Source organism: Cyprinus carpio, chromosome B3 (genome assembly GCF_018340385.1).
Source record: "Cyprinus carpio isolate SPL01 chromosome B3, ASM1834038v1, whole genome shotgun sequence".
NCBI classification, from domain to species: Eukaryota; Metazoa; Chordata; class Actinopteri; order Cypriniformes; family Cyprinidae; genus Cyprinus; species Cyprinus carpio.
The window spans coordinates 2,771,564-2,788,081 of record NC_056599.1 but is presented as its reverse complement, the minus strand read 5'-3'; the positions used below and the strand labels follow the sequence as shown (position 1 = coordinate 2,788,081).

At 40.3% G+C, this 16,518-nt stretch overlaps 1 protein-coding gene across 1 annotated transcript; it reads right to left on the bottom strand.

Moving 5' to 3' along the window:
- Window positions 1-214: 214 nt before the first annotated feature.
- LOC109087092 (CD9 antigen-like) lies at window positions 215-16,293 on the bottom strand. The gene is made up of 9 exons (XM_042721119.1): window positions 16,149-16,293; window positions 10,263-10,341; window positions 9,205-9,307; window positions 9,027-9,124; window positions 8,767-8,841; window positions 8,586-8,687; window positions 7,883-7,960; window positions 7,705-7,788; window positions 215-701 (listed from the first exon to the last, which is right to left on the bottom strand). The coding sequence occupies exons 2-9, from the start codon at window positions 10,320-10,322 to the stop codon at window positions 624-626; spliced, it is 678 nt and encodes a 225-aa protein (XP_042577053.1). The 5' UTR covers window positions 10,323-10,341; window positions 16,149-16,293; the 3' UTR covers window positions 215-623.
- Between the last annotated feature and the right edge of the window lie 225 nt (window positions 16,294-16,518).

Sequence of the window (16,518 nt, the reverse complement as noted above, 5' to 3'; positions counted from 1 at the left end):
ACAGCTCATATTTTTGCTTTAGTTTATTTTATATCATTCCACACGGGATCGCTCTGAGAGCTTAAAAACCGTACATGTCTTCACATTTGAGAACTGCACTAATGCTTATGATGATTAAATGATGATCTGGATTCATGTGTTGCAATGATTAGCAGTGCTCGTTTGATCACTCCTGAACTTTGACCTCTGATGAAACACACTGCACCGTGACAGCTTTGTGGAAGTTTCTTTAATGTATAACAGTAAAAAAAACAAACGTGAAACATGCAGATTTTAATTGTAAAGCAAGACAGAGATGAGATGGTAACAGACAGTGAGTTACAGCGTAACATTGTCACGCAGAATTCAGAATTGAAGAAATGACTACGATCCACATTAATGCAATAAAACCAAAAGTCTAAACAGCATGTAGTTTTATGGTGTTTATGAGTGACTCGTGCTGATAAATGAAATGAAGCATTACAAACTACAACAGAACAATTTTGATTTCTGTGAAATTGAGTCAACTTTAATTCGCCTCGGTTTAGATTGAAGAATTGAGCAGGAATTTGAAGCGAGTGACAGGTGTGAATCCCTTGACCTTTGACCGAAGTCATCCGTCCATCAGACAGACGAGTGGAGGCTCAGTAGTTGTTTGGAGAAGAGTAGTAAGACGGCTTGAGGCTACTATAGAGCACAGAGCTGCAGACAAGCGCCACCAGCTGTCGAGCAGAGACACACAGAGAGACAGAGAGAGAGAGAGAGACAGAGGTTATATGATGAGAAACACTACACAAGAAAAATGCTTAATGTGAAAAACGCTTAATGAAAAAAACACATCATGTGAAAAACGCTTCACATAAAAAACATAAAACAAAAAAAACGCTTCACGTGAAACACACTTCAGCTGAAATACACTTAACATGAAAAACACTTTAGGTCAAAAACAACACGAAAAATGCTTCACATCAAAACACTTAATGTGAAAAATGCTTTAGGTGAGAAACTCTTCATATTAATGTGAAAAACACATCACATGAGAAATACTTAGGTGAGAAACTCTTCATATGAGAAACACTTCAGCTTAATGTGAAAAACACATCACATGAGAAATACTTATTGTGAAAGTCACTTAACATGAAAAGCGATTCACTTAAAAATACTTAACGTCAAAAATGGTTAACGTGAAAAATTCTCCGCATGAAAAAAACACTACACAAGAAAAATGCTTAATAAAAAAAAATCATGTGAAAAACGCTTCACGTGAAAGACACTTAATGTCAAAAACATTTAACGAGAAAAACGCTTCACGTGAGAAACTCAAAATATTAAAAACAAAACAATATTTGAAAAACGCTTCACGTGAAAACACTTTACGTCAAAAACACTTAATGTGAAAAACGCTTCACATGAAAACCACTTCATGTAATTTAACGAAAAAAAAAAAAAAACGCTTCACGTGAGAAACTCTTCATATGAGAAACACTTCAGGTGAAAAACACTTGTAAAAAATGATTTAATGTGAAAACTGCTTCACGTCAAAAACACTTAATGTAAAAAATGCTTAACATCAAAACCACTTCATGTAAGAAACACAATGTGAAAAACACTTGAGAAACACTTTATGAGAAAAATGCTCAATGTGAAAACTAAAACTCAAAAACTCAAAAACACAAAAACAACAAAACACTTAGTGTCAACACATGAGAAACGTTTCGCGTCAAAAGAGAAACACTTAACGTGAGAAACGGTTCACGTCAAAATCATGTGAAAAACACTTCACGTTCAAAACACTTAGTGTCAAAACCGTTTCACGTGAATCACTTCACATGAGAAACACTTAACGTGAGAAACGGTTCACGTCAAAAACGCTTAACGTCAGAAACACTTTACGTCACGAAAAAACCTCCACACAAAAGAAACTCCATGAGAAACGGTTCACGTCAAAAACGCTTAACGTCAATAATGCTTCACCTCAAAGACACTTCACGTGAAAACTGCTTCACATGAGAAATGCTTCATGTTATAAACACTTAGCATGAGAAACACTTCATGAGAAAAAATGCAAAAACACTTAATGTAAAAAATGCTTAACATCAAAAAACACCACATCAAAAAAACAAAAAACACTAAACATCAAAACCCTTCAGGTGAAAAACACTTCAGATGAAAAACACTGGCCAGCAGTTACAGTGGGTACAGAAAGTATTCAGACCCCCTTAAATTTTTCACTCTTTGTTATATTGAAGCCATTTTTTTCCTCATTAATGTACACACAGCACCCCATATTGACAGAAAAACACAGAATTGTTGATGTTTTTGCAGATTTATTAAAAAAGAAAAACTGAAATATCACATGGTCCTAAGTATTCAGACCCTTTGCTCAGTATTTAGTAGAAGCACCCTTTTGATATAATACAGCCATGAGTCTTTTTGGGAAAGATGCAACAAGTTTTTCATACCTGCATTTGGGGATCCTCTGCCATTCCTCCTTGCAGATCCTCTCCAGTTCTGTCAGGTTGGATGGTAAACGTTGGTGGACAGCCATTTTCAGGTCTCTCCAGAGATGCTCAGTTGGGTTTAAGTCAGGGCTCTGGCTGGGCCATTCAAGAACAGTCACGGAGTTGTTGTGAAGCCACTCCTTCGTTATTTTAGCTGTGTGCTTTAGGATCATTGTGTCCATGATATCCCTGTACTTGGCCGCGTCTGAGGTCCTGAGCACTCTGGAGAAGGTTTTTGTCCATGATAACCCTGTACTTGGCCGCATTCATCTTTCCCTCGATTGCAACCAGTCGTCCTGGTCCCTGCAGCTGAAAAAACACCCCCACAGCATGATGCTGCCACCACCTCCATGCTTCACTGTTGGGACTGTATTGGACAGGTGATGATCAGTGCCTGGTTTTCTCCACACATAACGCTTAGAATTAAGGCCAAAAAGGTCTATCTTGGTCTCATCAGACCAGAGAATCTTATTTCTCACCATCTTGGAGTCCTTCAGGTGTTTTTTCATATATGTCTTACACTGAGGAGAGGCTTCCGTCGGGCCACTCTGCCATAAAGCCCCGACTGGTGGAGGGCTGCAGTGATGGTTGACTTTCTACAACTTTCTCCCATCTCCCCGAATGCATTTCTGGAGCTCAGCCACAGTGATCTTTGGGTTCTTCTTTACCTCTTTCACCAAGGTTCTTCTCCCCCGATAGCTCAGTTTGGACGGCCAGCTCTTGGAAGGGTTCTGGTCATCCCAAACGTCTTCTATTTAATGATTATGGAGGCCACTGTGCTCTTAGGATCCTTAAGTGGAGCAGAATTTTTTTTTGCAACCTTGGCTAGATCTGTGCCTTGCCACAATTCTGTCTCTGAGCTCTTCAGGCAGTTCCTTTGACCTCATGATTCTCATTTGCTCTGATATGCACTGTGAGCTGTAAGGTCTTATATAGACAGGTGTGTGGCTTTCCTAATCAAGTCCAATCAGTATAATCAAACACAGCTTGACTCAGATGAAGGTGTAGAACCATCTCAAGGATGATCAGAAGAAATGGACAGCACCTGAGTTAAATATATGAGTGTCACAGCAAAGGGTCTGAATACTTAGGACCAAGTGATATTTCAGTTTTTCTTTTTTAATAAATCTGCAAAAATGTCAACAATTCTGTGTTTTTAAAAAAATATAAAAATCTAAGGGGGTCTGAATACTTTCCGTACCCACGAACTTAAAAGATTTTAGCAAATGGCTTCAATATAACAAAGAATGAAAAATTTAAGGGGGTCTGAATACTTTCCGTACCCACTGTATATCGCCCTGCAGCCCAAGACTGGTTGCCCACTGAAGCTAAGCAGGGTTGAGCTGGTCAGTACCTGAAAGGGAGACCTCCTGGAAAAACTAGGTTGCTGTTGGAAGAGGTGTTAGTGAGGCCAGCAGGGGGTGCTCACCTGTGGCCTGTGTGTGTTCTAATGACCACTGTAGTGATGGGGACACTATACTGTAAAAAAGCACTGTCCTTCTGATGAGAGATTAAACTGAGGTCCTGACTCTCTGTGGTCATTAATAATCCCATGACCTCGGCATCCTAGCCAAATGCACCCATTGGCCTCTGACCATCATGGCTTCCTAACAATTCCCATATCTACTGATTGGTCTCCTCTCCACCAGTAAGCTGGTGTGTGGTGGGCGTTCTGGCGCGCTATGGCTGCCGTCGCATCATCAACTGTTGGTGGATGAGGAGAAACACCCTCACAATGTAGAGCACTTTAAGTGCTTAGGAATAGCAGAAAAGCGCTATATAAATGTAATGAATTATTATTTTTATTATTATTATTTCATAACGTGAAAAACACTTAAGGTGAAAAACCCTTAACATGAAAAACGCTTCACATGAAAAACACTTAACAATCACTTAGCGTGAAAAACACTTAATGTGTAAAAGGCTTTGCGTCAAAAATGCTTCACGTCAAAAACGGTTCACGTGAAAATTGCTTCACATGAGAAATTCTTCAAGCAGGATGTCATTAGGATCTGTCATTCAGAAGCATGGCTTTTCCTATCACTGCTACGCTGATGACACTCAACTCTACTTCTCATTCCAACCAGATGATCCGATGGTAGTTGCTCGCATTTCAACCTGACTGAACATTTCTAGCTTGATGAATGACCATCACCTTCAGCTTAACCTTACTAAGAACGAATCCTGGTGATTCCAGCTAACCCATTGCTTCATCACAACTTCTCTATACAGCTGGGTTCATCAACCATAACTCCTTCCAGGACAGCCAGAAACCTAGGAGTTGTGATGGATCATCAGTTAAGCTTCACAGACCAGATTTGCCTTATACAACATTAGGAAGATTAGACCCTTCCTGTCAGAGCAAGCCACACAACTTCTTGTCCAAGCTCTTGTTCTCTCCAGACTGGACTATTGCAATGCTCTCCTGGCGGGCCTCCCTGCATGTTCTATCAAGCCCCTGCAACTGATCCAGAATGCAGCAGCGAGGGTTGTCTTCAATGAGCCAAAAACAGCTCATGTTACTCCTCTCCTCATCAGTTTACACTGGCTACCAGTAGCCGCTCGCATTAAATTCAAGGTACTGATGCTTGCCTACAAAATGACCACTGGCACAGCGCCAACTTACCTAAACTCATTAGTTCAATCTTATGCGCCCTCCAGAAGTCTGCGCTCTGCAAGTGAACGACGCCTTGTGGTGCCATCCCAAAGAGGTTCAAAATCACTCTCACGGACTTTTTCCTGGACTGTGCCCAGCTGGTGGAATGACCTCCCGATCTCAATTCGAACAGCTGAGTCTTTACTCATTTTCAAAAAAACAAACATCTAAAGACTCATCTTTTTCGCCTGCACTTAACCAACTAATACTAGTACTTACCTTTTCTTTTTCTCGTCTATCATATTCATTACAAAAAAAAAAAAAAAACCCTGGCTACGTGATCTGTACTAGACTAACTGAGACTTGTCATAGCACTTGTATACCATTGCTGTTCTCTTGTTCATCTTATTTTCTCAAAAGTTAAAATTAGCAATTCTCATTTCATAAAAAAATCTCAAAAATATAAAAAATTTAAAAAAAAAAACAGTCAAAAACGCTTAATGTGAGAAACACTTCATGATAAAAATGCTTAATGTTTAAAACACTTCACGTGAAAAACACTATGTCAAAAATGCTTAATGTTAAAAATGCTTAACATGAAAAACACTTCAGCTGAAAAACATTTAATGTGAAAAACACTTCATGTGAAAATCACTTAGCGTGAAAAATGCTTAATGTGAAAAACGCTTCACGTGAAAAACGCTTAACATCACGCTTCAGGTGAAAAACACAAGGTGAAAAACACTTAACATGAAAAACGTTTCATGTCAAAAACACTTAATGTGAAAAACGCTTTGCATAAAAATGCCTCAGCTGGAAAACACTTAACGTGAAAAACACAACACTTAATATGAAAATCACTTAGCGTGAAAAAGACAACATGAAAAATACTTAACGTCAAAAACACTTAATGTGTAAAATGAGATGATGTCTCAGGCGCCTGCTGCTATGAAGCACGTTCACAAGAGATCTAACAGTTCGGACATGGTGTGAATCGGAGGTAAAAAAACTATATAAATACTGTTCAGTTTCTTGCACAGACCGATCGTTTTGTGTCTTTACACATCAATGTATCACCACGAGCCGCAGGGTTTAATTTGGATTTGTCTGTGCATGTTTTATTTTTATTCTCATAGATTTTGTTACCATTGCCATGCATTGTACTGCTGAGAGACTTCAACGGCTGAAGTTTAAAATCATTATTTATGTTCTACTGAAGAAACAAAGTCACCTACATCTTGGATGCCGTGGGGGTAAGCAGTGAAAAACACTTAAAATGCATTAAAACTGTGCTTTAAAAAGACCAAACTCAGTAAACATTATTAAGAAATCATTCTATGTACAGACAAGCAGCCCAGAATACGAACGCAATGCATTTAATTTCGTGTTAAGCGTTTTCTTTATGGGAAGAAAGCACTTTACATGGCTTAATGCATTAAAACAGTGTTTTTAAAAACACCAAATTCAATAAACATTACTAATAAATAATTCTATGTACAGACAAGCAACCCAGTTGTGGCATAATGAATGGAGTGGGACTTGTAACCCGAGGGTTGGGGGTTCAAATCTCAGGTCTGGCAGGGATTGTAGGTGGGGGGAGTGAATAACCAGTGCTCTCTCCACCCTCAATAACACGACTGAGGTGAGACCAAGCGGCAACCTCCCGCTCTCTCTCGTGAAGCCAATGAGGAAGTGACTAAAACTGCAAATCATCGACTGGCCACTTGAGGCTGGCTGCAGAAGGGAGTCAGTCCCATAGACTCCCCATGTTAAAATGCCCAACTTTACAGCAGAAAAAAAAAGTTTACAGCCTGGTTCAAAAAATGATTTTGGTCTATATTGCTAATTTTGCCCTTCATGACAACTGTGAGGGGGGTGAATTTTTTTTATAACTCATCCATTTAAATTATATTAAGCCTCAAAGTTCTGCATAATTAAGGGCGTGGCCACTTGAGTGACAGTTGGATTGCCGCTGCTGGCAATGCCGTCGCGCTAGGTGGGCGTGGCTTCAGCAACCAGCTCCCGCCTTTTTGCCCATTTTCGATTTTACGGGAGAGTCACGCGCTGTGACGTGCTGCCAAGATGGCGACGGCCCACTCTGCACACTTTGAGCTTCAAAACCGCTCTTCAGGAGTCTAAGGGTGACGTCACGGACACTACGTCCATATTTTTTTTACAGTCTATGGGTGAGACCCTTGAGCAAGAACCGAACCCTCAACTACTCTCCGGACACCACAGCATTGGCTGTCCACTGCTCCGGGTGTGTGTTCACTGCTGTGTGTGTGCTCTTGGATGGGTTAAATGCAAAACACAAATTCAGAGTATGGGACACCATACTTGACCACATGTTACTTCACTTTTCACTTTTCACAATACGAATTATGCGGTTAAAACGGTTATAACAGTTTTCTATGGGAGGAAAACGCTTATTGCGTAATTAGACATGTTACGTTCTTATGTTGGGGATTATCTGCTTGTCTGCACATAGTATACCTCATTAATAATGTGTTTGCTGAGTTTGGTCATTTTAAACCACCGTTTACTGCATTAAGCCTTGTTAAGTGTTTTTCACGTTTAGTGTTTTAGAATGTCGCTGTGTGAACACTACAGAGCTCCAGACAGACTCACCATGATTCCTGCCGTCCCCAGAAACCCTCCCAACACCAGCGGAGCGTTTGCATCGAAGAACTCCTTGATCGCGCCGAGACAGCTCTACACACAAACACACACACACAGATGAGTGCCTGCACTCCTCTAACTTCAAACAGCCAGAGAATCAGAGCAAGACAAACAGGAAGTGACTCACAGAATACATCAGCTTCTCCATAAAGCTGCCCTTTGGACAGGTGTCTCGCACAAGCATCTCAATCGCTCCACCGACACAAAAAAACACAAACCTAAAAAAACACACACATGACAGACCACACACATGCGTGTGTGTGCGTGTGTGTGTGCGAGTGTGTGTGCGAGTGTGTGTGTGTGTGTGTGTGTGTGTGTGTGTGTGTGTGTGTGTGTGTGTGTGTGTGTGTGTGTGTGTGTGTGTGTGTGTGTGTGTGTGTGTGTGTGTGTGTGTGTGTGTGTGTGTGTGTGTGTGTGTGTGTATTTGTGTGAGAGTGTGAATGAGTGTGTGTGTGTGAGTGTGAGTGTGTGTGTGTGTGTGTGTGTGTGTTTGTATGCGTATGCGTATGCGTGTGTTGTGAGTGTGTGTGTGTGTGTGTGTGTGAGTGAGTCTGTGTGCGTGCGTGAGTGTGTGCGTGTGCATGTGTGTGTGTGTGTGTGTGTGTGTGTGTGAGTGAGTGTGTGTGGTGTGTGTGTGTGTGTGTGTGTGAGAGAGTGTGTGTGTGTGTGAGTGAGCGTGTGTGTCTGTGTGTGTGTGTGTGTCTGTGAGTGTGAGTGTGTGTGTTGTGTGTGTGTGTGTGTGGACAGCTTCACTAATTATTCCGTGTGTGCATGCGTGTGTGTGCGTGTGCGTGTGCGAGTGCGTGTGCGAGTGTGTGTGTGTATCTTACAGCGTTGTGGAATAGTTTGAGGGTGACAGCTTGACTAGGGCTATTGGTGTTGACATACTGAGCGTAGATGGTGGCATAGAAGTTCACCAACTCATCTGACACCTGCAACACAAATCACACACATTAAAACCAGCTCTATTATACAGACACCTGTGTGTGTGTGTGTGTGTGTGTGTTTTACCCGGTCGCTCCACATGAAGGCCATCACACCAGCTGCGATTTCAATGATGATCAGAACGGTCAGCAGGCCAGAAAACTGAAGGGAAAGAAGAGTTGCGTTGTAGTGTTGAATTGACCAGTGACATTAGAGGAGGTTTGCATTTTACAGGTTTAGAAAAAATGTGTCTACAAATGAGAGTTTTGTCCTTCTGTATTGTGAATGGTTTTAACAGCTTTGTTTTGATTCTTCTCAAATGCTGTTGTTTCTGCAGCGATGCTCACCACACCGAGGGCTGCTTTGCTGTTGTTGCAGGCTCCGCAGTCACCGATGATGGCCACCAGCAGCATCAGGACCCCGGTGACCACCAGCACCATCACTCCTGTGGACACACACACACACACACAAGCTCAAACACCAGCTATTTCACACCAGCCAGACAGAAACAGCAGCAAAACACACCAATGTTGAACTGAGTGGTCTTCATATCGATGTCGAAGAACCCTCGGGTCTCTGCTCCGAACCGAAGCCACATTCCCAGAGCTACCAGACCGAACCCCACCAGCTGAAAGACATCGAGACACCACAGCTCTCAGAAACAACAGCAGCCATGCCTTCACACTGGAATAACACGCTCCGCCGGCACTGCGCTTTACGCAGATGAGCTGACAAACAAAATACCCTGAGAGCACACGTACATCAGAGACGTCTGTTTGACATCTGCAAGACATGTGTTTTAGAGTGTTTCCTCATCTGCTATACAGCTACAGGATGTTTCCTATCAGATGTCAAATAGACGTCTATTAGATGTCTTTAAGATGTTTATGATTTAGGATGCATGTAAAACTGACATCTTAAAGATGTCTGTCAGATGTTTGTACACCGCAGATGCTTTCCAGATCCAGAGATCTTCTACAGACGTCTTGCAGACGTACGTGTGCTATCTAGGTAGCGCTTAATTTCCACATTCAAATGTGTTTACAATGCTTTTAGCAGGCTTTTATCTAAGGAGATGGTGTTTTTCCTTAGCCATCTTCAAGAATCGGCTAAAAACACATCTCTTCCATCTTTATTTGACTCTCTAACTCTAGCACTCTCTATTCGAATTCCATTCTTAAAAAAAACACTTGTCCCTTTTAGACTTGCACTCTATTCATTTGCTGCTTGTTTTCTTAAAAAATAGCTTTCTAATCTTTTTGTATTCTATCTCTTTTCTTTTCATTTATTATGCAATTAACAAAAGCAAAAAAGACCTCAGACACTAGCTTACTCTATTCTTTTTCTATTCTGTTTTCTTTTTATTTATTATATTATTTAAAAAGCCCTTGCTACGTGTACTGTGTTAAGCTAACTGAGACTTGTTATAGCACTTGTATATCATTGCTCTTTTTTTATTTTGATTGCTTCCCTTGTCATCATTTGTAAGTCACTTTGGATAAAAGTGTCAGCTAAATTACTAAATGTAAATGTAATGACTAAATGTTTAACCGATAGAAGAGTAAATATTAATAAAAACTCACAGCGAACAGAAAGTTAAACAGGATCAGGAAAACTCTACACATCTGCGTGCACCCGTCCATGGCGAACCGATTGATTTCACTGCAACAAAACATCATAGGAATCTCTTAATGGACTAATACAAACAATCATACCTTTAACAAAAATAATGACCAAACTTTTATTATGTAAAAATCACTTAGAGCATAGAATTTGAGAAGCATGACAATGTAATGCTTAGCACTGAATGGCCACAATTAATGTGATATACAGTCGAGGCCAAAAATATTGACACCCTTGGTAAATATGAACAAAAAAGGCTGTGAAAATTCATCTGCATTGTTAATCCTTTTGGTCTTTTATTTAAAAATTCACAAAAATGTATCCTTTCATTGGATAATAAGAATTTAAAATGGAGGGGAAATATTATGAAATGAATGTTTTTCTCAAATACTCATTGGTCACAATTATTGGCCCCCCTATAAATTCTTATGAGTAAAATATCTCTGAAGTATATTCCCATTCATATTCACAAACATGAGCACTCCAGCATGATTATAAACATGAAATCATCCAGCTCTGGCTTTCTATTTCACAGAAATATAAAGAGGAGGGAAAACAAAGCCCATCACAATGAGAAAAAACAAAGAATATCCCCGGAAGAGGACGTGTGTCTATATCGTCCTAATGCATGGTGAGAAGGAGAGTTTGAGTAGCTAAAGACTCTCCAAGGACCACAGCTGGAGAATTGCAGAAAATAGTTGAGTCTCTGGTTCAGAAAACCTTTAAAAAAAATTGTCAAACAGAACCTACATCAACACATGTTGTTTGGGAGGGTTTCAAGAAAAATTCTTCTCGCTCATCCAAAAACAAACTCCAGCATATTCAGTTATCAGCCATGACTGGAACTTTAAACAGGAATGGCTTCTATGATCAGATGAAACTAAAAAATGAGCTTTTTAGCAGCAAACACTCAAGATGGGTTTGGTGAACACAGGGATGAAAAGTACCCCATGTGTACAATTAAATATACTGCTGTATTTTTAAAGTTGTTGGTCTATTTTTTCTGCTGGAGGTCCTGGATATTTTTTTTTAGACACATGGCATCATGGATTCTATCAAATACCAACAGATTAAAAAAATCACTAAGTGACTGACTCTGTTAGAAATCTTATAATGGACCATGTTTGGAACATCCAACAGTACAATAACCCAAACACAAACCTCAAAAACAACACAGAAATGGGTCACTGAGCTCAAAACCAAGCTTCTGGTATGGACATTCCAGTCCTCTGACCTGAACCCTACGGAAAATGAGAGGAGTGAACTGAAGAGGAGAAGGGTCTGGAGTGATTCTGGATGAAGCAATGGTCTCTGATCTCTTGTCAGGTGTTCTCTAACTTCATCAGGCATTATAGGAGAACATTTAGAGCTGTTAAAACTGGCAAATAAAGGTTTCAAAAAGCATTTAATAAAAGGGGGCTATTAATTGAGGCCCAATGAGTATTAGAGAAAAACATTTATTTCATAATGATATTTCCCCCCATTTTAAATTCTTATTATCCAATGAAAGGATACATTTTTTTGAATTTTTAAAATAAAAGACCAAAAGGATTAACAATGCAGATTAATTTTCACAGCCTTTTTTGATCATATTTACCAAGGGTGCCAATATTTTTGGCCTCGACTGTACACTGCTGTTCAAAAGTTTGGGATCAGTAAGACTCGTAATGTTTTTTAAAGAAGTCTCTTGATGATACTCATCAAGGCTGCATTTATTTGATAAAAAATACAGAAACAAAGTAATATTGCAAAATATTATTACAATATAAAGTTATGGTTTCTATTTTAATATACTTTAAAATATCATTTATTTCTGTGATGCAAAGCTGAATTTCCATCAGCCAATACTCTAAAGTGTCATATGATCCTGACACACAGCACCCACAACAGCACTTACGTTTTATTTATTTTTTTCCTTTTTATTCGAAACATTCAAGTTCAAGTTGAGCTTTATTGTCATTCCGCTACATGTGTGTACATACAGTGGAACGAAATCTCGTATCTCACAGGACCACGGTGCTACATAAATACAGACATACAACAATGAAGTAAAACAGTATAAACCTATACACAAAACTAACCTACTGACAGATTTTGACGTTAAATATACTATATATAAATGTTTACCTATACATAAGCTAGTATGGGATGGGTGGAGGGAGACTTGCTCTTTTCAGCCGGCGGAGAAAGTGTAGCATGCCTTCTTGGAGAGTGACATGGTGTTGGTGGTCCAGGTGAGATCCTCTGTGATGTGCATCCCCAGGAATTTACTGCTGCTGACTCTCTCCACAGTCGAGCTGTCGATGGTCAGTGGGGAGTGGTCAACGGAGTTTCTCCTGAAGTCCATCACAACCTCCTTTGTCTTCTCCACATTGAGGGACAGGTTGTTAGTGCCACACCATTCAGCCAGCTGTGCCACTTCCTCTCTGTAGTGTGTTTCATCGCTGTTGCTGATGAGACCTACTACAGTTGTGTCATCCGCGAACTTGATGATGTGGTTGGAGCTGAACTTGGCAGTGCAGTTGAGGGTGAGCAGCGTGAAGAGCAGTGGGCTGAATACACAACCTTGTGGGCCACCTGTGCTCAGTGTGGTAGTGCTCGAGGTGTTGTGGCCGATCCAGTTAGACTGCGGTCTTCCGGTTGGAAAGTCCAGGATCCAGTTACAGAGAGAGGTATTTGGGCCCAGCAGGTTTAGTTTGTTGATGAGTTGGTGTGGGATTATTGTGTTGAATGCTGAGCTGAAGTCAATGAACAGCATTCTTACATAGGAGTCTTTATTTCTCAGGTGGAGGGTGGAGGAAATTGTATCATCTGTAGAGCGGTTTGGACGGTATGCAAACTGGAGCGGATCGAGTGTGTTGGGGAGGCTGGGTTTGATGTTGTGCATGACTAACCTCTCAAAGCACTTCATCATGATTGGAGTCCCAAACGCATTAACTATATCATGAAATATCATGTGTGGTGGGAGGAGCAAATGACAGACACAGTGGGTGTGTCGTCAGGCCTTGGAGAGGCTTTTATTAACAAAAAGATAACCAAAAGAGGGAATAAAAGTGTCCAAAGGGGAAGAGTGTCCAAAATAAACAGGGAATCTGGTGTCCTCGTCATGCTGCGGGGTATGTGAAGGGCAGGTAGTGTTCAGGAAGGAAGGGTCCAGATAAGGGGCGGAGTCCCCTCTTCGGCCCGGGGCACAAGGGGTGGCGGCTTCTTCCAGCGGCTGCATCCATCTCGCTGGCCGCGCCGCTTGAAGGGACCTGGCCCGACGGCCGTGTAAAAGGTGCGGTTCTCGTCCGGACCGTGGGTCCAGCATCTCACGTCTCTGACGGCACAGGAGTCCCTCTACGCACCCTTCCTGGACCCACAAGGACACCAGCGTGCATGCACGGGGAAGAGACCGCGCTCGGCATTTAAACAGCAGCGGTGATGAGGCTCCATTTGCGCCAGCCCTGGCTCTTCCAGTGCCCCTCCTCTCTCACACACCCACTCCTGTCGGGAGCCTGGCGAAGGGCGGCGATTAAGGGACAGGGTGACGATAATAAGCAGCTGACTCGTCACACATGATTCTCACCTTTATAGATTATGTTGATCTATAGCGGCGGTGGTCAAAGTAACCTAATAATGAAGTCTATTAACTATGCATAAAAACCTGTCTGTTTACTAAATTAACAGATATGGGTGTCATGCCATAACATATTTTTAATATGACTGAGTTTATATTTAATGTGAATAAAAACATTGCAAGTTGCGCTACTAATCATAACACTTTCATTGTACAGAAAGAGAGCAAAGAACATTTACATTATCAAAGAACATTTTCACTGACAGTCTGAAGCGGTTTACACTGTGAAATTAATATCTCACAATTTGACACACATTAACTGAAAAATGAGTTTTTACTATTGTCATTTTGCATTATTGACACACTATTTTCCTAATTAATGTTGTTCAGTTGCTTTGACACAACCTGTATTAAGTACAGTATATAAATACTGTATTTAAATACGATATATAAATAAAGGTGATGACTCGAGATCCGCATTTAGTTGTTTCTGATACAAGAATTCACCAGAAAGAGGAATTCAGTCAACGAGCGTGTGAAGACAAGTTTTTCAGCGGTGACTCATCTGAACACCTCTGATTGGTCATTGCATTCATACAACCAACATAACCCTGTCTCATCGCCAGCGAACGCAGATCTGAATGTAGCAGCTGATGCTGTGCTGCACTGAACGATCTAATCACAGCGGTGTTACAGGCGCGCTGGAAGCTGTTTCATGCGGGAGGGGCTGAGGGCTGGGTTGGAAAATATGTGACGTCATTATGTTGTGACTGACGACATGAAATTTCTCTACTAGTCTTCTCCCCTGGCGTGATTGTTACTGTTTTATACACAAAAATTGTACTTGATGTACTTGTACTTTGATGTTTAATAAAAAATAAATAAATAAATAAATAAATAAAAAAATCTCTGTACTGTTTAGGCTACGTGTTGTAGCATTAAAGAAAACATATTTGGTTTCATATTTGTTTAAATATTATAGGCTAATGTAATTTTTTTATTTATTTAATCAATGTTTATTATGAAAGTGAGCATGCAGCATGAGAAAGATATGATACATCATGCGCAATAGCCTATGAGACATGGAGTGGGTAAGACATGATTTTAACCACTTTATTGAGTTTTGCAACCCATTGCCTGTATTTAATAAACAAGCAAAGTTTTGTATAAATTGTATCTTAATTTTGATCAATATTTTATCAACCCATTGCCTGTATTTAATAAACAAGCAAATATATTAGCAGACAATGTAATAAGGTGCCGGCACATCACTTGTATTGCACGTGAACTGGAGGGCGCAGAAACTCAGCTTGTGCCTCACAGACAGTTTTGAGAAATATAGGCTATCTATTATAGAAAGCTTAAAAATGTCTACTTTTAAACGAAAATATTCAAAACGAAAAGAAATAGGCTACTCTCTGAATATGTCGGCCTAATCCATATCTGGCGTTCATGGCGAGTCCGCATCGTCTTTGCAGCGACACAGAAATATTAAAAATAATTAATCATTAGTTTATATCTTATACACTATATCTTAATCCCACATTAAACACATTGTTATGTCTGTTTTTTTATTTTTTTATTTTTTTCACGTTTTTAAGTACAATATTAGGTTAGTCCACAGCCCCCCACCAGGGGGGGCTGATGCTATGACGGGGGGGGCTGCAGCCCCCGCAGCACCCCCCTTCCCGCGCCATTGAATGTAGCAGCTGATGCTGTGCTGCACTGAACGAACTAAACACAGAAAATATAAATCATAAAATATAGAAAACATTAATCCTACATTCATTTGGTCTGCATTCAAAATCCGGTTGGCACAAAAATATGAGGGGACACGTGCCTCATCACTTTGAATGGGCATGACGCCTCTTATAATAAAATAAACCTAAAAAAAATATCACAATTTCAAAAAAATACTATTCTTTTTAACTTTTTATTCATCAAAGAATCCTGAAAAAAAGTGTCACAGGTTCCAAAAAATATTAAGCAGCACTGATAATAAATCATCATATTAGAATGATTTCTGAAGATCATGTGACACTGAAGACTGGAGTAATGATGCTGAAAATACAGCTGCGCATGCACAGGAATAAATTACACTTTAATGTATATTAAAATAGAAAAAAAAAAACTTATTTTACATCGTAATAATATTTAACAATATTATTTATTTTCTGTATTTTTTCATCAAATAAACGCGGCGTTGATGAGCATAAGAAACTCCAAAAACATTAAAAACCTTACTGATCCCAATCTTTTGACTGGGAGTGTAGATAAATAAACTTGCCTTGTTCAGTATTTAGGAGATGAGGAGCGCTCGCGTGCTGTTTCTGTCTCTGAGGGTCCCCGCTGCTGTGCGCGTGCTCGTGAGCGCGCACGCTCCGTCTGCGCCGCTCGAGTGACGTCAGCGAAGCAAGAGAGTTTCAGTAGCGCAGAAAAACGAAACCATTGCCGACCGGATTCTTCTGAAACCACGAACAAACACTGGTGAATCAGAGAAAACTTGCGCAAACGTTTCTCGAGAATACGACAGTGGTCATTCATCTATTAAACTGTAATCGGTGGGGTCATGCTTTTAATTAGATCAGATTTATCTGCCATGTGATCGTATTACAAAGTGCACTATTATAAAGGAAAGCATTTGAAGCGGACATGTA

Excerpts from the sequence above, each read along its gene's own strand:
- LOC109087092 (XM_042721119.1), bottom strand. The coding sequence starts at position 10,322 with ATGGACGGGTGCACGCAGATGTGTAGAGTTTTCCTGATCCTGTTTAAC. Across the intron at positions 9,125-9,204 it reads GACCACTCAGTTCAACATTG|GAGTGATGGTGCTGGTGGTC; the intron begins GTGTGTTTTGCT and ends GTGTGTCCACAG. Across the intron at positions 8,842-9,026 it reads GCAAAGCAGCCCTCGGTGTG|TTTTCTGGCCTGCTGACCGT; the intron begins GTGAGCATCGCT and ends CTTTCCCTTCAG.